This window comes from Nerophis ophidion, linkage group LG24, assembly GCF_033978795.1.
Source record: "Nerophis ophidion isolate RoL-2023_Sa linkage group LG24, RoL_Noph_v1.0, whole genome shotgun sequence".
NCBI classification, from domain to species: domain Eukaryota; kingdom Metazoa; phylum Chordata; class Actinopteri; order Syngnathiformes; family Syngnathidae; genus Nerophis; species Nerophis ophidion.
Genome location: NC_084634.1, coordinates 7105116 through 7125988, shown reverse-complemented (window position 1 = coordinate 7125988; position 20873 = coordinate 7105116). Strand labels below are relative to the sequence as shown.

Here is a 20873-nt window from a genome sequence, read left to right as displayed (position 1 = left end):
TTCAAAATCAGAAATAAAAACGGCCTGTTCACAACTGAGTCAACGGGGGCCGTTTGTTCCGCCCAAAAAGCCCTCTGAGTACCCATCAAAAACCCAGCAACAATACCCCATTTACATAGCGCGACTTGAATATTAACCAAGTAATAGCAATTTTGTTATTATAAGTGCTGACGCAGGCAAACTATTTTTTAGCAACGCAATGCTAGCCTAATATGCTACTATTTAGCCGTCCTGCTACCGCCGTGCAGATTGTGTCTCAGCTGGTGGAAATTAATTCTAGATGCTAACTCACCCCTCTCACGTGGATATTAGGGGGATTTAGACATAAAACCAAGAAGTTGTTCATCTGTGACATTCAACTTAAACCCGAAAATGGAGACAAAACACATGATAAGACCCAAAAGGCCCTGCTCAGTGGTCTTGTGGTTAGAGTAAGATCAGTAGGTCGTGAGTTCAAACCCTGGCCGAGTCATACGAAGGACTATAAAAATGGGACCCATTAACTCCCTGCTTGGCACTCAGCATCAAGGGTTGGAATTGGGGGTTAAATCACCAAAATGATTCCCGGGCGGGGTCACTTCTGCTGCTCACTGCTCCCCCGTAGGGATGGGTCGAATGCAGAGGATAATTTCACCGCACCTAGTGTGTGTGTGTGACAATCATTAGCACTATTAACTTTAAAAACAAGCATCTAGTGCCTTGGTGTGGATTATGATTAATATTTCATCTAAATCTGACTTAAAAGCATTGCATCAGTCTGCATCCCGGCGAGAGCAGATATTGTACAGTAAGAGATTGTTTTATTATATTGGTAGTTTGTATTTCTTGTTTAGCGCTTAGCAATACTGCGACATGACACGTCAGATCTCTTTTGCACACAGATTGTAAAACTTACAGATATGTCCTTCTCTCCATTTTCTACCGCTTGTCCCTTTCGGGGTCGCGGGGGGGCTGGAGCCTATCTCAGCTGCATTCGGGCGGAAGGCGGCGTATGCCCTGGACAAGTTGCCAGATAGACAGACAACATTCACACTCACGTTCACTAGGGCCAATTTAGTGTTGCCAATCAACCTATCCCTAAGTGCATGTTTTTAGCGGTGGTAGGAAGCCAGAGTACCCGGAGGGAACCCACGCAGTCACACGCCCGAGATTGAACTCAGGACTACTCAGGACTTTTGATTGATTGAAACTTTTGTTAGTAGATTGCACAGTACAGTACATATTCAGTACAATTGACCACTGAATGGCAACACCCGAATAAGTTTTTCAACTTGTTTAAGTCGGGGTCCTAGTCAATCAATTCATGGTAATTCGTGTTGTGAGGCACATGCACTAACCCATGGTCCACCGTGCTGCCTCTTGATATGTTTAGAACAGTGGTTCTTAACCTGGGTTCGATCGAAACCTAGGGGTTCGGTGAGTCGGCCTCAGGGGTTCGGCGGAGGTCAAAACACACCCAATAAAAACTTCTCCCTATCAGCGTATTATGGATACGGCAACAGCAGAAGTCACACTGATTTGCAGGTGTGTAATCTGTTTTGAGTTTATGCGCTGTGTTGGTTTTGTTGTTTGAACAAGGTGATGTTCATACACAGTTCATTTTGTGCACCAGTAAAAAACATGGATAAACTTTGGTATGGGGAACATATTCACCATTAATTAGTTGCTTATTAATATGCAAATGAGTAACATATTGGCTCTTAACTAGTCATTATTAAGTACTTATTAATGCTTTATTCGACATGGCCTCATTATAACACTAACGCTTTAACCCTGGCCAAATAACTTTAAATGATGTCTTTGTTACTTAGAATATGTTCCCCTAGTGTCAAAAAACCTTTAAATTAAGTCTTTGTTACTTAAAATATGCTCTCCATACTAAAGTGTTACCAAAAACATATAACTTTGTCTTGAAATAAAAAAAAAAAAACATTTTATTTTTCACTAAGAAGGGTTTGGTGAATGCACATATGAAACTAATGGGGTCCGGTACCTCCAACAAGGTTAAGAACCACTGGTTTAGAATCAAATATATAAGGTTCTGGGTCATACGTTTAACCAAAGTTATCATTGTTGGCTTTCACAAAGTCTGCAAGATTTTGCATTGTTGTTGTTGGCAAATGACGTCACAGATCACGTGACTGGCTCGCTCGTTATCACTCGAAATGACTCGGGAATTTCCGTGAGATTGATACTGTTTTGATCCTATTTACCCGCAAACTTTGCAAGTTAAAAACCAGATATTTTTATGATAATCGCGTCAACATAAAGGGAAGTAGTTGTTCCATGACACGACTACTTTAATGGTCGCATCCAACACACCTTTATCTAATTGTTAGCGTTTTTTTAAAACCATTTTCCACGGCAAGTCCGGGCACATTTTGGCTTTTTCGACTAGTCATCCCGCTTAGTGCATGGGCCATCAACCTCTGTTTGAAACTGAACTCAGGACCTTTGATTGATTGAAACTTTCATTACTAAATTTTACAGTGCAGTACATATTCCGTATAATATGACCACTAAATGGCAACACCCGAATAAGTTTTTCAACTTGTTTAAGTCGGGGTCCTCGTCAATCAATTCATGGTAATTCATATTGTGAGGCACATGCACTAACCCCTGGCGCACCGCGCTGTCCTTTAATATGTTTAGAATCAAATATATAAGGTTCTGGTTCCTAATTTTTCCCCAAAGTTATCATTGTTGGCTCTCACAAAGTCTGCATGATTTTGCATTGTTGTTGTTGGCAAATGACGTCACAGATCACGTGACTGGCTCGCTCGTTATCACTCGAAATGACTCGGGAATTTCCGTGAGATTGATACTGTTTTGATCCTATTTACCCGCAAACTTTGCAAGTTAAAAACCAGATATTTTTATGATAATCGCGTCAACATAAAGGGAAGTAGTTGTTCCATGACACGACTACTTTAATGGTCGCATCCAACACACCTTTATCTAATTGTTATCATTTTTTAAAACCATTTTCCATGGCAAGTCCGGGCACATTTTGGCTTTTTCGACTTGTCATCCCGCTTAGTGCATGGGCCATCAACCTCTGGTTAAACTGAACTCAGGACCTTTGATTGATTGAAACTTTCATTAGTAAATTGCACAGTACAGTACATATTACGTACAATATGACCACTAAATGGCAACACCCGAATAAGTTTTTCAACTTGTTTAAGTCGGGGTCCTCGTCAATCAATTCATGGTAATTCATATTGTGAGGCACATGCACTAACCCCTGGCGCACCGCGCTGTCCTTTAATATGTTTAGAATCAAATATATAAGGTTCTGGTTCCTAATTTTTCCCCAAAGTTATCATTGTTGGCTCTCACAAAGTCTGCATGATTTTGCATTGTTGTTGTTGGCAAATGACGTCACAGATCACGTGACTGGCTCGCTTGTTATCCCTCGAAATGACTCGGGAATTTCCGTGCGATTGATACTGTTTTGATCCTATTTACCCGCAAACTTTGCAAGTTAAAAACCAGATATTTTTATGATAATCGCGTCAACATAAAGGGAAGTAGTTGTTCCATGACGCGACTACTTTAATGGTCGCATCCAACACACCTTTATCTAATTGTTAGCATTTTTTAAAACCATTTTCCACGGCAAGACCGGGCACATTTTGGCTTTTTCGACTAGTCATCCCGCTTAGTGCATGGGCCATCAACCTCTGTTTAAACTGAACTCAGGACCTTTGATTGATTGAAACTTTCATTAGTAAATTTTACAGTACAGTACATATTCCGTATAATATGACCGCTAAATGGCAACACCAGAATAAGTTTTTCAACTTGTTTAGGTCGGGGTCCTCGTCAATCAATTCATGGTAATTCATATTGTGAGGCACATGCACTAACCCCTGGCGCTACGCCTCTTGATATGTTTAGAATCAAATATATAAGGTTCTGGTTCCTAATTTTTTCCCAAAGTTATCATTGTTGGCTCTCACAAAGTCTGCAAGATTTTGCATTGTTGTTGTTGGCAAATGACGTCACAGATCACATGACTGGCTCGCTCGTTATCACTCGAAATGACTCGGGAATTTCCGTGAGATTGATACTGTTGTGATCCTATTTACCCGCAAACTTTGCAAGTTAAAAACCAGATATTTTTATGATAATCGCGTCAACATAAAGGGAAGTAGTTGTTCCATGACACGACTACTTTAATGATCGCATCCAACACACCTTTATCTAATTGTTAGCATTTTTTTAAACCATTTTCCACGGCAAGTCCGGGCACATATTGCCTTTTTCGACTAGTCATCCCGCTTAGTGCATGGGCCATCAACCTCTGGTTAAACTGAACTCAGGACCTTTGATTGATTGAAACTTTCCTTAGTAAATTTTACAGTACAGTACATATTCCGTATAATATGACCGCTAAATGGCAACACCCGAATAAGTTTTTCAACTTGTTTAACTCGGGGTCCTCGTTAATCAATTCATGGTAATTTGTATTTTGAGGCAAATGCATTAACCCCTGGTGCACCGCACTGTCCTTTAATATGTTTAGAATCAAATATATAAGGTTCTGGGTCATACGTTTTCCCAAAGTTATCATTGTTGGCTCTCACAAAGTCTGCATGATTTTGCATTGTTGTTGTTGGCAAATGACGTCACAGATCACGTGACTGGCTCGCTCGTTATCTCTCGAAATGACTCGGGAATTTCCGTGAGATTGATACTGTTTTGATCCTATTTACCCGCAAACTTTGCAAGTTAAAAACCAGATATTTTTATGATAATTGCGTCAACATAAAGGGAAGTAGTTGTTCCATGACACGACTACTTTAATGGTCGCATCCAAAACACCTTTATCTAATTATTAGCATTTTTTAAAACCATTTTCCACGGCAAGTCCGGGCACATTTTGGCTTTTTCGACTAGTCATCCCGCTTAGTGCATGGGCCACCAACCGCTGGTTAAATGCAGCATAATAAAAAAGGATGCTATCGGCGAAGAGTGCGATAAGGAAGCCCGCGTTGCATTCACACATTGACCCGGCGTGAGCGGCGGGGTTTGCACCATGAGGCGCTGAGCCGAGCGAGGCAGCTCGCGTCGGGCCTGCCCGGACTTGACAGCTAGCCTTAGCCGCCTAGCACGGTTAGCCTCCCGACCGCATTCTTTTCAAAGAATTCGCCGCGTTTATCGTTAGCTAGTCGGCTTCTGCGCGCACTTTGAGCGCGGAGGTATTGTTAGCAACCCACTCCGTCCGGGCTTTGGCGGCAAAGCGCACAACTACGGGCGGAAAACGGCGTCGTTGTTAGCTAGCGCGGGTTAGCTGCAACCGAAGCTAACCCCTTAGCATATGCTAGTCGTCATAGCGTCTCGTCCCCCCAAAAAATAAAAAATAAAAAAAAAAGGAATACAATTGCACATCAAAACATGAACAAACATGGCATCGGTGTGTTTTGCTGGATAAACAACTTTACCTGGGCGGGTTCGGGCGATCACCCATCATCCCAGGCGAAAATACACAGGTGCTAACGCTGCTAGCGAGAGCCCGACAGACTGACCGGGCGCTGGGCTGGACACGCACCGTCCCACAGTCCCACAGTGCCCCGCTCCAATGGAGGTACTTTACCTTGATCCTCTGCTGTTCGCGACGGAGACGGCGGTTAGGAGTTATCCTATGTTTGGGAAGCTAAGAGGGGGGGGGGGCTACCTCCAGCTCGGTGCGAGCAGCGGCGGAAACACAATGTCGGCCTCCGACAGCCAAAGTCAGCTCCCCCGGGTCCTTCAAAGTCCCATCAACAACAACACGCTGCTGTGTAAAAACGACGGCGTGTGGCGATGTGACATTCCACCATTAGGTCCTGGATGCTGCTTCCTCTCAGCCTATTGTCAATACCGCTGGGCTGACACATAACACGAGCACACTAACCTGCTCGGCGGCGCTGGGGAGCGACCCACAACCCCGCCCCCCGGCCACTCCTATTGGCCGAGCCGGGCGGCGGCGGCGGCGGCGATTGGACGAGGTGGCGTGTCAGTCAGGCCGGGAAAGGGGACGGGCGCAGGCGACGGAGCCCGCGAGTTCGGTGGCGGAGCAAAGGGACGAGGGAAGAGATGGAGACGGTAAGCCAAGTGCGCTTTTGGGAGCGTGTATAGTCTCCTACGGAATGAGGCCAAACCTGTCCGAGGCCTTGTCCCGACGCCGTTTGCCGACGACCCTCTCGACCCGGGCCGAATGCCACAACAATGGAGGGTGTTAGCATGTGCGCTAACAGATTAAAGAAGGATGCTAAGAAGTTACGTAACATAAGTCGAATTTGTTCGATTCCAAATATACACATTTATTGTGTACAGCACGAATAATAATGCTCACTTTTAACCCCATTGTGTAGTTATTAGAGCTACCAGTAATATACATTGCTTCATAGGACGGGAATAACCTAAAAACATTAATAGTTAGACCAGAGGTCGCCAAACTACGGCCCGCGAGCTGTATTCGGCCCACCGGAAGTCCCAAATAAAAATGTAGAAAAAGTGTGTTTTCTTTCTTTAATCCGTCCTTTCCAATCCGATTTCTACTTCTTGTTACTCTCGGTGTCTCCTAGCCGCTCAGTCAAATCATGTTGTCTAAAAACGTATTTTTCCATCGATAACGTGACATCAGGTGCGTAGTCTTTCAGTCAATTAGTGCGCGAGGAATATATATACAGTACATATATACATACCCACACATATGTGTGTATATATATATATATATATATATATATATATATATATATATACATATATATATATTTATATATACATATACACACACATATATATACACACACACATATATATACACAAATATATATATATATACACACATTTATATATATATATATGTATATATATATATATATATATATATATATACATATATATATGCATTATACCGAGGCGCCGATGCCGCTTGCCGACGACGCTCCCGACCCAGGCAGGCGGCACGGCGACGTGGCTCGCCGAATGCCACAACAATGGAAGGTGTTAGCATGTGCGCTAACAGATTACATACACACACATACATACATACACACACATACATGTGTATGTACTGTATTTGTGTAAATATATATAAATACATATATATATGTATGTGTATATATATATATATATATATATATATATATATATATATACACATACATATATGTGTATATATACACATACATATATGTATATACACATTATACCAAGGCGCCACGCCCCAACACCGCTTGCGAACGACCCTCTCGACCCAGGCCGAATGCCACAACAATGGAAGGTGTTAGCATGTGCGCTAACAGATTAAAGAAGGATGCTAAGAAGTTACGTAACATAAGTCGAATTTGTTCGATTCCAGATATACACATTTATTGTGTACAGCACGAATAATAATGCTCACTTTTAACCCCATTGTGTAGTTATTACATCTACCAGTAATATACATTGCTTCATGGGACGTGAATAACCTAAAAACATTAATAGTTAGACCAGAGGTCGCCAAACTACGGCCCGCGAGGTGTATTCGGCCCACCGGAAGTCCCAAATAAAAATGTAAAAAAAGTATTTTTTCTTTCTTTAATCCGTCCTTTCCAATCCGATTTCTACTTCTTGTTACTCTCGGTGTCTCCTAGCCGCTCAGGCAAATCATGTTGTCTAAAAACGCATTTTTCCATCGATAACGTGACATCAAGTGCGTACTCTTTCAGTCAATTAGTACGCAAGGAATATATATACAGATACTTATATACATACACACACATATGTGTGTATATATATATATACACATATATATATATATATTTATATATACATTTACACACACACATATATATACACAAATATATATATATATACACACATTTTTATACATACACATACATATATATATATATATATATATATATATATATATATATATATATATGCATTATACCGAGGCTCCGATGCCGCTTGCCGACGACGCTCTCGAACCAGGCAGGCGGCACGGCGACGTGGCTCGCCGAATGCCACAACAATGGAAGGTGTTAGCATGTGCGCTAACAGATTATAAAGGATGCTAGGAAGTGCGCGAGGAATATATATACATACATACATACACACACATACATGTGTATATACTGTATTTGTGTAAATATATATAAATACATATATATATATACATATATATATATATATATGTATGTGTATATATATCTACACACATACATATATGTATATACACATTATACCGAGGCGCCACGTCCCAACACCGCTTGCGAACGACCCTCTCGACAAAGGCCGGCGGCACGACTTCGTGGCTCGCCGAATGCCACAACAATGGAGGGTGTTAGCATGTGCGCTAACAGATTAAAAAAGGATGCTAAGAAGTTACGTAACATAAGTCGAATTCGTTCGATTCTAAATATACACATTTATTGTGTACAGCCCGAATAATAATGCTCACTTTTAACCCCATTGTGTAGTTATTACAGCTACCAGTAATATACATTGCTTCATGGGACGTGAATAACCTAAAAACATTGATAGTTAGGCCAGAGGTCGCCAAACTACGGCCCGCGGGCTGTTTTCGGCCCACCGGAAGTCCCAAATAAAAATGTAAAAAAAGTTTTTTTTTCTTTCTTTAATCCGTCCTTTCCAATCCGATTTCTACCTCTTGTTACTCTCGGTGTCTCCTAGCCGCTCAGGCAAATCATGTTGTCTAAAAACGCATTTTTCCATCGATAACGTGACATCAAGTGCGCACTCTTTCAGTCAATTAGTACGCAAGGAATATATATACAGATACATATATACATACACACACATATGTATATATATATATATATATTTTTTTTTTATATACATATACACACACACATATATATACACAAATATCAATCAATCAATCAAAGTTTATTTATATAGCCCTAAATCACAAGTGTCTCAAAGGGCTGCACAAACCACAACGACATCCTCGGTAGAGCCCACATAAATATATATATATATATATATACACACACATTTTTATATATACACATACATATATATATATATATATATATATATATATATATATATATATGCATTATACCGAGGCGCCGATGCCGCTTGCTGACGACGCTCCCGACCCAGGCAGGCGGCATGGCGACGTGGCTTGCCGAATGCCACAACAATGGAAGGTGTTAGCATGTGCGCTAACAGATTAAAAAAGGATGCTAAGAAGTTACGTAACATAAGTCGAATTCGTTCGATTCCAGATATACACATTTATTGTGTACAGCCCGAATAATAATGCTCACTTTTAACCCCATTGTGTAGTTATTACAGCTACCAGTAATATACATTGCTTCATGGGACGTGAATAACCTAAAAACATTAATGGTTAGGCCAGAGGTCGCCAAACTACGGCCCGCGGGCTGTATTCGGCCCACCGGAAGTCCCAAATAAAAATGTAAAAAAAGTTTTTTTTTCTTTCTTTGATCCGTCCTTTCCAATCCGATTTCTACCTCTTGTTACTCTCGGTGTCTCCTAGCCGCTCAGGCAAATCATGTTGTCTAAAAACGCATTTTTCCATCGATAACGTGACATCAAGTGCGCACTCTTTCAGTCAATTAGTACGCAAGGAATATATATACAGATACATATATACATACCCACACATATGTATATATATATATACATATATATATTTATATATACATATACACACACACACACATATATACGGCGCGGCGCAGTGGAAGAGTGGCCATGCGCAACCCGAGGGTCACTGGTTCAAATCCCACCTAGAACCAACCTCGTCACGTCCGTTGTGTCCTGAGCAAGACACTTCACCCTTGCTCCTAATGGGTGCTGGTTGGCGCCTTGCATGGCAGCTCCCTCCGTCAGTGTGTGAATGTGTGTGTGAATGGGTAAATGTGGAAGTAGTGTCAAAGCGCTTTGAGTACCTTGAAGGCAGAAAAGCGCTATACAAGTACAACCCATTTATTATTTATTTAAATATATATATATATATATATATATACACACATTTTTATATATACACATATATATATATATATATATATATATATATATATATATATGCTTTATACCGAGGCGCCGATGCCGCTTGCCGACGACGCTCTCGAACCAGGCAGGCGGCACGGCGACGTGGCTCGCCGAATGCCACAACAATGGAAGGTGTTAGCATGTGCGCTAACAGATTATAAAGGATGCTAGGAAGTGCGTGAGGAATAAATATACATATATACATACACACACATACATGTGTATATACTGTATTTGTGTAAATATATATACACACGTGTGTATATATATATATATATATACACGTACATATATATAGTTACATTATACAGAGGCGTCGATGCCGCTCGCCGATGACGCTCTCGACCCAGGCCGGCGGCACGTGCGCTAACAGATTATAAAGGATGCTAGGAAGTGCGTGAGGAATAAATATACATATATACATACACACACATACATGTGTATATACTGTATTTGTGTAAATATATATACACACGTGTGTGTGTATATATATATATATATATATATATACACGTACATATATATAGTTACATTATACAGAGGCGTCGATGCCGCTCGCCGATGAAGCTCTCGACCCAGGCCGGCGGCATGCGCGCTAACAGATTATAAAGGATGCTAGGAAGTTACGTAACATAAGTCGAATTTGCCGGAAGTCCCAAGTTTTAAAAAAAAATTTTTTTTTTTTTTAATATGTCCTTTCCAATCCATTTGCTACCGTTTGTTACTCTCGGTGTCTCCTAGCCACTCAGGCAAATCATGTTGTCTAAAAACGCATTTTTCCATCGATAACGTGACATCAAGTGCGTACTCTTTCAGTCAATTAGTGTGCGAGGAATATATATACAGATATACATACACACACATACATGTGTATATATGTGTGTAAATATATATAAATACGCACATATATACACACACACATATATATATATATGTGTGTGTGTGTGTGTATATTGGATTCGGCCCACAGGAAGTCCCAAATTAAAAGAACGTTTTTTTCGACCCAGGCTGGCGGCGCCGCGACACGGCTCCCCAAATGCCACAACTGAGGCTGTTAGCATGTGCGCTAGCAGATTAAAAAGGATGCTAGGAAGTTACGTAACATAAGTCGAATACGTTCGACTCCAAATAATTGCGTTCAGCAAGCAAATATAGACTTTTATTTCCTACAGCACGACAATTATGTCTTTGAAAAAATAATAATGCTCCCCATACTCAATCAATCAATGTTTACTTATATAGCCCTAAATCACTAGTGTCTCAAAGGGCTGCACAAACCACCACGACATCCTCGGTAGGCCCACATAAGGGCAAGGAAAACTCACACCCAGTGGGACGTCGGTGACAATGATGACTATGAGAACCTTGGAGAGGAGGAAAGCAATGGATGTCGAGCGGGTCTAACATGATACTGTGAAAGTGCAATCCACAATGGATCCAACACAGTCGCGAGAGTCCAGTCCAAAGCGGATCCAACACAGCAGCGAGAGTCCCGTTCACAGCGGAGCCAGCAGGAAACCATCCCAAGCGGAGGCGGATCAGCAGCGCAGAGATGTCCCCAGCCGATACACAGGCGAGCAGTACATGGCCACCGGATCGGACCGGACCCCCTCCACAAGGGAGAGTGGGACATAGAAGAAAAAGAAAAAGAAAAGAAACGGCAGATCAACTGGTCTAAAAAGGGAGTCTATTTAAAGGCTAGAGTATACAAATGAGTTTTAAGGTGAGACTTAAATGCTTCTACTGTAGCTATTACAGCTATCAATAATACACATTGCTCCATAGAACGTGAATAACCTAAAAATAATTATAGTTAGACCTGCGGTCATCAACCCACGGCTCTTGAGCCACATGTGGCTCTTTAGCGCCGCCCTAGTGGCTCCCTGGAGCGTTTGGGGAGGGAAGAATATTTTTTCTGTTTTAGTATGTTTTTAGTTTGAGGAACAAACATGACACAAACCTTCCCAGTTGTTAGAAAGTGCAGTTTAATATGTTTGTGTGCACGCTTCACTGATGAGAGTATCTGGTGAACATTGTTTTGTCCTTCCAATGTCGGCGGTTCTTGAACTCACCATGGTGTGGACTGTGACGCAACAGTTTGTTGACATGTAAAATCTTTTACTCTTTCGTCCACCAAAAGTTGTATGCTGTGCGTGAATGCACAAAGGTGCGCTTTGTTGATAGTGGTGTTCACAGCTCGGCCTAACGATTTTGGACTCTCTCTCTCTTTCTCTCGGCCGGCCTTGTGAAAGAGCAGGGTACTACTATTGAGCTAAAAACATAGCCGGTCTCCCCCTGTCACAGCCGTACAGGTGAGCATGCACCTGTAGCAAAGGGCAAGTATCCATGGACATTGACTTTTACAATGGATGATCTTTTTGCTCTTCTGTTATGTAAAGTAGACATTTTCTTTCCACCTGCAGTCCTGATGAAACCACCTCACCTCTGCACGGTGGTGCTGTAATAATGTTTCCTGTGAGGTCTGGATTTCTTTTTCAAAGCGGAACAACTTTTCATGGACTCCTTTTTGACCGCCGTCAGCTCCGCCCCCCCTGGTTTCCAGAGCAACAGCTGAGCGTCCTCTCCCCCCGTGAACAGGGCCCCCGCCGCCGCGTCCCACAGGAAACAGCGCACGGTGGCGGCGTGTCCGCCGCGGAGACTCTTGAGCAGACGCGGTCCCCCGTCGTCGCACTCCATCAGGTGGAGGCCGCCGGCGTTGTCGCCCCCCACCACCAGCAGCTTGCCGGCGTCCTCCAGCCAGGCCCCTCCCACCATGTAATCCAAGCGGCCGGGGGCCGTGGGCGCCAGGCCGCGCACGTCTCGGCAGCTGAAGACGGCGAGCGGCTGCTCCGTGTCCAGCCGGGTCAGATCCCACAGGTGCAGCCCCTCGTCCTGGCTGAGGCACAGCAGCCGGCGGTAGTCATCGCCACACCAGCACAGCGAGCTGGCGCAGGAGTCGCCGTTGAAGGTCGCCAGCAGCGCCTCGTCCTCCGAGCCCCGGCTCAGGTCGAAGACGTTGACGAGGCCGTCGGTGGCGCAGGACGCCATGCGGTCCTTGTCGCGGGGGTGGAAGCGCACCTGTGTGATGTCGTCGCTGTGCGACTCGGAGTACACGCCCAGCAGGGACCCGCCGGGCTTCCTGGCGTCCCAGAAGACCAGGAAGCTGTCCGCCTCGTCCACCTGCTCCGTGCCGGCGCACAGCAGCACGTCGCCGCAGCTCAGGTCGAAGCTGCAGAAGCTGTGGGACGAGTCGCTCCGGAACAGCTGGGCCGAGTCCGACCCCGGGAGGCGGGCGTCCCACGCGCGCACCGTCCCGTCCGCGGAAGCCGAGTAGAGGAGGTGAGGGGAGGCGTGAGCGAAGGCGAGGGCGCAGAGCGGTCCGCCGTGGCCGCGATACTCGGCCTGCAGCTTCAGCGTCTCCTTGTGGTGCAGGTGGATGCTCATGTTGGAGCAGGACACCGCCAACACGCCCTCTGGCTGCTGGGCCATGCCCAGGAGGTAAGTGAGCTTCTTGGGGTGAGTTCGCCGGTCGATGGACAAACTTCTCAACTTGTCCTCCAAAACCTCCATGGTGACATCCAAACTCCTTCAGCAGACAAACGACAAGATGAGTCAAACGTTCAACAACAGCCTTTAAAGGCCGACTGAAATGAGATGTTCTTATTTCAACGGGGATAGCAGGTCCATTCTATGTCATACTCGATCATTTCGCGATATTGCCGTATTTTCGCTGAAAGGATTTAGTAGAGAACATCCACGATAAAGTTCGCAACTGGGGAAAAGCCCTGCCTCTACCGGAAGTCGCAGACGATGACGTCACATGTTGATGGCTCCTCACATATTCACATTATTTTTAATTGGAGCCTCTGACAAAAACAGTTATTCTGACCAAAAAACAACAATATCCCCATGAATTTGAGCGAGGATGAAAGATTCGTGTTTGAGGATATCGATAGCGACGGACTAGAAAAAAAAATAAAAAAACGCAATTGCATTGAGACGTATTCATATGTTTTTAGAGACATTTACTAGGATAATTCTGGGAAATCCCTTATTTTTCTATTGTGTTGCTAGTGTTTTAGTGAGCTTAACAGTACCTGATAGTCGGAAGTGTACGTCCATGCCCGGGTGTTGACGCCAGTGTCTCAGGGAAGTCGACAGCAGCTGTATGGGCGGCACTAGCTCAGCTGATATCCGGTAAGAAGCGACTTTTTAACCACAATTTTCTCACCGAAACCTGCTGGTTGACATGTAGTCGGGATCCATGTCCGCTCTGATCCATAGTAAAGTTTCACCTCCGTGAATTTTAAACAAGGAATCACCGTGTGTTTGTGTGGCTAAAGGCTAAAGCTTCCCAACTCTACAATATTAATTGAACAAATTGCAAAAGATTCAGCAACACAGATGTCCAAAATACTGTGTAATTATGCGGTTAAAGCAGACGACTTTTAGCTGTGTGTGTGTGCAGCGCTCATATCCCTAACAGCCCGTGACGTCAAGCGTACACGTCATCATTACGCGACGTTTTCAAGAAAAAACTCCCGGGAAATTTAAAATTGCAATTTAGTAAACTAAAAAGGCCGTATTGGCATGTGTTGCAATGTTAATATTTCATCATTGATATATAAACTATCAGACTGCGTGGTGGGTAGTAGTGGCTTTTAGTAGGCCTTTAACTAGAAAATTCCCGCGGAAATTTTGATGAGTCTGCTACCTGTGCCCCTGACCCCTGTTGAAACCGGCATATTTCTAAGATGGTGAAAAAGTATCCAAATCCATGATTTTTAGGTTTACACATACAACATTAGCTAAAAAGTTGTCATTTTACTGTAAGCAAGCTAATATAAACAACGTTGGCATACTTCTAAGGTGGCGCCAAGTATACAAATCCATGTTTTTTTAGGTCTGCACATACAAATTAGCTAAAAAAAATTACATTAATGTTAGCATGCTAATATAAGAGACGTTAGCATACTTCTACGATGGCGCCAAGTATCCAAATCCATGTTTTTTTAGGTTTACACATACAAATTAGCTAAAAAAAATAACATTAAATGTTAGCATGCTGATATAAGAGACGTTAGCATACTTCTACGATGGCGCCAAGTATACAAATCCATGTTTTTTTAGGTCTACACATACAAATTAGCTAAAAAAAATAACATTAAATGTTAGCATGCTAATATAAGAGACGTTAGCATACTTCTACGATGGCGCCAAGTATCCAAATCCATGTTTTTTTAGGTTTACACATACAAATTAGCTAAAAAAAATTACATTAAATGTTAGCATGCTAATATAAGAGACGTTGGCATACTTCTACGATGGCGCCAAGTATCCAAATCCATGATGTTTAGGCTTACACATACTAAATTAGCTAAAAAATTTAGCTTGTATTGTTAGCATGCTAAATAAAAGACGTTAGCATACTTCTAAGGTGGCGCCAAGTATACAAATCCATGTTTTTTTAGGTTTACAAATACAAATTAGCTAAAAAAAATTACATTAAATGTTAGCATGCTAATATAAGAGACGTTGGCATACTTCTACGATGGCGCCAAGTATCCAAATCCATGTTTTTTTAGGTTTACACATACAAATTAGCTAAAAAAAAAATTACATTAAATGTTAGCATGCTAATATAAGAGACGTTAGCATACTTCTACGATGGCGCCAAGTATCCAAATCCATGATTTTTAGGCTTACACATACTAAATTAGCTAAAAAATGTAGCTTGTATTGTTAGCATGCTAAATAAAAGACGTTAGCATACTTCTAAGGTGGCGCCAAGTATACAAATCCATGTTGTTTTAGGTTAACACATACAAATTGGCTAAAAAGATAGCTAAAGTAATATAAAAGACGTCAGCCTACTTCTAAGGTGGCCCAAAGTATCCAAATCCATATTTTTTAGATTTACAAATACAAAATTAAAGAAATAGCATTTAATGTTAGCATGCTAAAATAAAACACATTAACATATTTCTAAGATGGCGCTGTCACGCCTAATTTCTTCCCCCCTACAAAAACCTTCCCCCTGTCAGACATTTGGCGTGACAGCCCCTCTAATGCCTGAAGGACCCCAATGAGGGTGGAAGGACCTTAAAGCAGCCCACACAGCTGCCTGTTTTAAAAACATTATAATTGGCTGTTTGTCATTGGTGAAAAATAACGGTGAGGAAAAAATATTAGCATTCCAGCATGCTAACCTTTCAAGCTATTTTGGCTGCGCTAATTTTGCAGCTGGAACCCTTAAGAGTCATATAACTTGGTATTATCACGCCCTCATTGGGGTCCTTCAGGCATTAGAGGGGCTGTCACGCCAAATATCTTCCAGGGGGAAGGTTTTTATAGGGGGGAAGAAATTTGGCGTGACAGCGCCATGCATCCAAATCCACGATTTTTAAGTTTACACATACAAAATTTGCTCAAATGATAGCATTAAACGTTAGCATGCTAATGTAAGAGACGTTAGCATACATCTAAGATGTCACCAAGCATCCAAAGTTATGATTTGTAGGTTTACACATAAAAAATAAAGAAAAAGATAGCATCAATGTTTTGCATGCTAAAGATAACATGCCAATATAAAAGATATTACCATATTTCGAAGATTACGCCATGTATCCAAAACCATGATTTTTAGGTTTACACATACAAAATTTGTTAAAAAGTTAGAATTAACATTAGCATGCTAATATAAGAGATGTTAGCATACATCTAAGATGGCACAAGGAATCCAATATATATCTATCTATATATATATATATGAGACGTAGTAACAGACACCTTCATAACAATATGTACAATATACACACTGCAAGTATATATATAATGTAGTAACAGACACTTTCATACCAATATGTAATATGTACAATATACACACTGCAAGTATATATAATGTAGTAAAAGATACTTTCATAACAATGTGTGATATTTACAATATACACACTGCAAGTATGTACATAATATAGTAACAGACACCTTCATAACAATATGTACAATATACACACTGCAAGTATATATATAATGTAGTAACAGACACCTTCATAACAATATGTACAATATACACATTGCAAGTATATACATAATGTAGTAACAGACACTTTCATAACAATATGTACAATATACACACTGCAAGTATATATATATATAATGTAGTAACAGACACTTTCATAACAATATGTACAATATACACACAGCAAGTGTATATATATAATGCTGTAACAGACACCTTCATAACAATATGTACAATATACACACTGCAAGTATATATATAATATAGTAACAGACACCTTCATAACAATGTGTAATATTTACAATTCTACACACTGCAAGTATATGTATAATGTAGTAACAGACACTTTCATAACAATACGTACAATATACACACAGCAAGTGTATATATATAATGCTGTAACAGACACCTTCATAACAATATGTACAATATACACACTGCAAGTATATATATAATGTAGTAACAGACACTTTCATAACAATATGTACAATATACACACTGCAAATATATATATAATGTAGTAACAGACACTTTCATAACAATATGTAATATGTACAAAATACACACTGCAAGTATATATAATGTAGTAACAGACACTTTCATAACAATATGTAATATGTACAATATACAAAACAAATGATAAATGTTTGCCTTATCCTGTTATAACTCACATTCTATGTTGTGTTTTGTAAAAAGGTTGTCATAAACGTTACTTAATTCGTAAAAAAAAATACTAAAGGAAACAATTGTATATCCATATGTCAATGTATTCACTTATAAACATTCATTCACCTTCTTCTTTCCTTCATGGATTTAAACTTTATCAGGCACATTAGCGCTATTATTTAATGTCATTGTCATGTCTTCGGAGTTTTAAAAGACAAAGTTTGGACAAAGGCCGACAAAAGTTAAGGACGAGTGAACTACTGGCCGAGCACCTACATGTAGAACAGACACTAAATGTGTCGTCATTGCCTCGCAGTCTGGCCAAACCTTCTGTCGTTTTCTCTTCTTTTTGGGGCCAAACGACCTCTTTAAAGTTGGTTATGGACAAATGTTTCTTATTAAGTTTGGTAATTGACATGTTTCTTACCTCACTTCACTCTCGGGGAGACAGAACCTGCATGGCGGACGACTGTGTCACAGTCTGTACACACCGGGAGAACATCCGGTCAAATAATAGTTCCGCATCCGGGGACAACAAATTTTTTTGTTTCTTTTTTTATTTTATTTTTCCTCTTCTTACTTTTTTTTTTATTTCCTTTCTCATTTCGTGAATGTGTTTTATTGCTGGTATAATCATACAAAACTTAAAAAAAAAAAAAACGGTCCGTCCATAATAAACGCCATCTTTCACGATGGCAAGAAATATCAACTTAAAACAAATCATTTTCACATGTGGGGGGAAACAAAATATCTTAACGATTTTACAGATTTGTAAACGATAATCAAGTTATTAAAAAAAATGCCAGGAGAGAACAAAAGTAAAAAAAGAAACGTGTCGAGGAGTAACAAAAAATAAAACAAATGACCGCAGCGTTCAAACTCTCTTGGTGTTTACAGTGTAACTACATTACCCACAAGGCTTATCGTGTGAGCAGACCGGAAGTCGACCCAAAAAAAGATTTTCCTTTTTCACTGGCTGTTTTTTTTTTTTTTTTTTTTGAACAACAAACCTTTCCAATTTACACAAAAGTCAAGGCACTTTCAACAATAAGGAAAGAAAACTAAATAAAATACAGATAATACTAAATAAAAAAAAAGACAAAAGGGGCAACCTAAATCATTTGAAATGTTTTTTTAACAAAGATATCAATTTAAGGGCTTTTGAACTCTTAATAGTTCCGCATCCGGGAACAACACATTTTTTTATTTTATTTTTCCTCTTCTTACTTTTTAAATGCTTTTTTATTTCCTTTCTCATTTCGTGAATGTGTTTTATTGCTCGGATAATCATACAAAACTTAAAAAAAAAAAAAAAAAAAAAACGGTCCGTCCATAATAAACGCCATCTTTCACGATGGCAAGAAATACCAACTTAAAACAAATCATTTTCAAATGTGGGGGGAAACAAAATATCTTAACGATTTTACAGATTTGTAAACGATAATCAAGTTATTAAAAAAAATGCCGAGAGAGAACAAAAGTAAAAAAAGAAACATGTCGAGGAGTAACAAAAAATAAAACAAATGACCGCACCGTTCAAACTCTCTTGGTGTTTACAGTGTGACTACATTACCCACAAGGCTTAGCGTGTGAGCAGACCGGAAGTCGACCCCAAAAAAGATTTTCCTTTTTCACCGGCTGTTTTTTGTTTTTTTATTGAACAACAAACCTTTTCAATTTACACAAAAGTCAAGGCACTTTCAACAATAAGGAAATAAAACTAAATAAAATACAGATAATACTAAATTTAAAAAAAAGACAAAATGGGCAACCTAAATCATTTGAAATGTTTTTTAACAAAGATATCAATTTAGGCTTTTCTACCGCTTATTCCCTTTTGGGGTCGCCGGGGGCGCTGGTGCCTATCTCAGCTCCAATCAGGCGGAAGGCGGCATACACCCTGGACAAGTCGCCACTTCATTGCAGGGCCAACACAGATAGACAACATTCACACTCACATTAATTGTAACCCATTAAGCCAAATAGAAAATGTAGGCCTTACTCTCATAAATCATACAGTTTGACACGGAAACATGAATAATCTTTACTTGACCTCATATAGTTTTCTATGAACTTTTCTATTTCATTATTTTCATACGCTACACAACATTATATTTTTGTGTGACGAACTTCTGTATCAATCTGTTCTCATTTGAACACATTTCGTGCGACATCCGGCCAGTCATCAATTAAAGCCATGGTTATCATTATTGTGATATTATGAGCTAGATAAAATGAGAACTACATTACCCAGAATGCCACAGTTGCGCAGAGCATGCGCGGTAGCTGAAGGTTGTTACGAGCACGCTGTGGACAACTCAGGCGGTACACTTCGTTTGCAATTATTACGATTAGACGAACAAAATAATTGTTAGTGTATAATATAATTGTGTTTTTGTTTTACTTTAAGTAGTAAAGCAAGAGTTTTACTAATGTTTTTTTTTTTTAAACCGGAAGTATTCATGTAGCTGTTATTCCTTGGTGTCCAGCAGATGGCAGCAGCTGCTACTCGTCACCAATCTTCAACGCTTCCGAAACACTTTATTTTGGTCTTCAGCTGTTATCACTGAGTTATAAATGTGTAAATAATAAATATTCAACGTTTGAACATTCGCTTTTTAATCAGTTATGTCTTGCTGGGGACGTTTAAAGGCTGTACAGCACGCTTTATATACATACACACACACATTATATATATATGTGTGTAAAAATACATACAGTCAAAAAAAGGTGCATATATATATATATATATATATATATATATATATATATATATATATATATATATAAAGTTGAGTTTATACCAAAATGGATACATGGATGATACAGCAGAGGATTGGGAGAATGTCATGTGGTCAGATGAAACCAAAATAGAACTTTTTGCTATAAACTCAACTCGTCGTGTTTGGAGGAAGAAGAATACTGAGTTGCATCCCAAGAACACCACACCTACTGTGAAGCATGGTGGTGGAAACATCATGCTTTGGGGCTGTTTTTCTGCTAAGCGGACAGGACGATTGATCCGTGTTAAGGAAAGAATGAATGTATCGTGAGATTTTGAGCCAAAACCTCCTTTGATGGTGGACCAAATACTTATTTTCCACCATAATTTACAAATAAATTCTTTAAAATTCCTACAATGTGAATACCTGGATTGTTTTTT

At 40.5% G+C, this 20873-nt stretch overlaps 2 protein-coding genes across 8 annotated transcripts in view; both read right to left on the bottom strand.

The window, feature by feature from the left end:
- The window catches only part of ppp2r5eb (protein phosphatase 2, regulatory subunit B', epsilon isoform b), a 166459-nt gene extending 160532 nt beyond the window's left edge, over window positions 1–5927 (bottom strand). For 2 of the 5 annotated variants that reach the window (XM_061886349.1, XM_061886350.1), the window contains exon 1: window positions 5451–5927. In XM_061886349.1, coding sequence (XP_061742333.1) covers window positions 5451–5479 — 29 coding nt within the window. In that variant the 5' untranslated portion in view covers window positions 5480–5927. The remainder of the gene's footprint in view (window positions 1–5450) is intronic. The other 3 variants (XM_061886351.1, XM_061886353.1, XM_061886354.1) reach the window with 2 other exon arrangements.
- A 6067-nt stretch (window positions 5928–11994) lies between these two features.
- wdr89 (WD repeat domain 89) lies at window positions 11995–18240 on the bottom strand. 3 transcript variants are annotated; one of them, XM_061885912.1, is made up of 3 exons: window positions 18138–18195; window positions 17987–18076; window positions 11995–13612 (listed from the first exon to the last, which is right to left on the bottom strand). In XM_061885912.1, coding segments are annotated over exons 2-3 (1149 nt in total). In that variant the 5' UTR covers window positions 17989–18076; window positions 18138–18195; the 3' UTR covers window positions 11995–12465. The 3 variants fall into 3 exon arrangements, with proteins under 3 accessions (XP_061741896.1, XP_061741897.1, XP_061741898.1); XM_061885913.1 differs by lacking the exon at window positions 17987–18076 and having other exon boundaries at window positions 18138–18240; XM_061885914.1 differs by lacking the exon at window positions 17987–18076 and having other exon boundaries at window positions 18143–18190.
- Between the last annotated feature and the right edge of the window lie 2633 nt (window positions 18241–20873).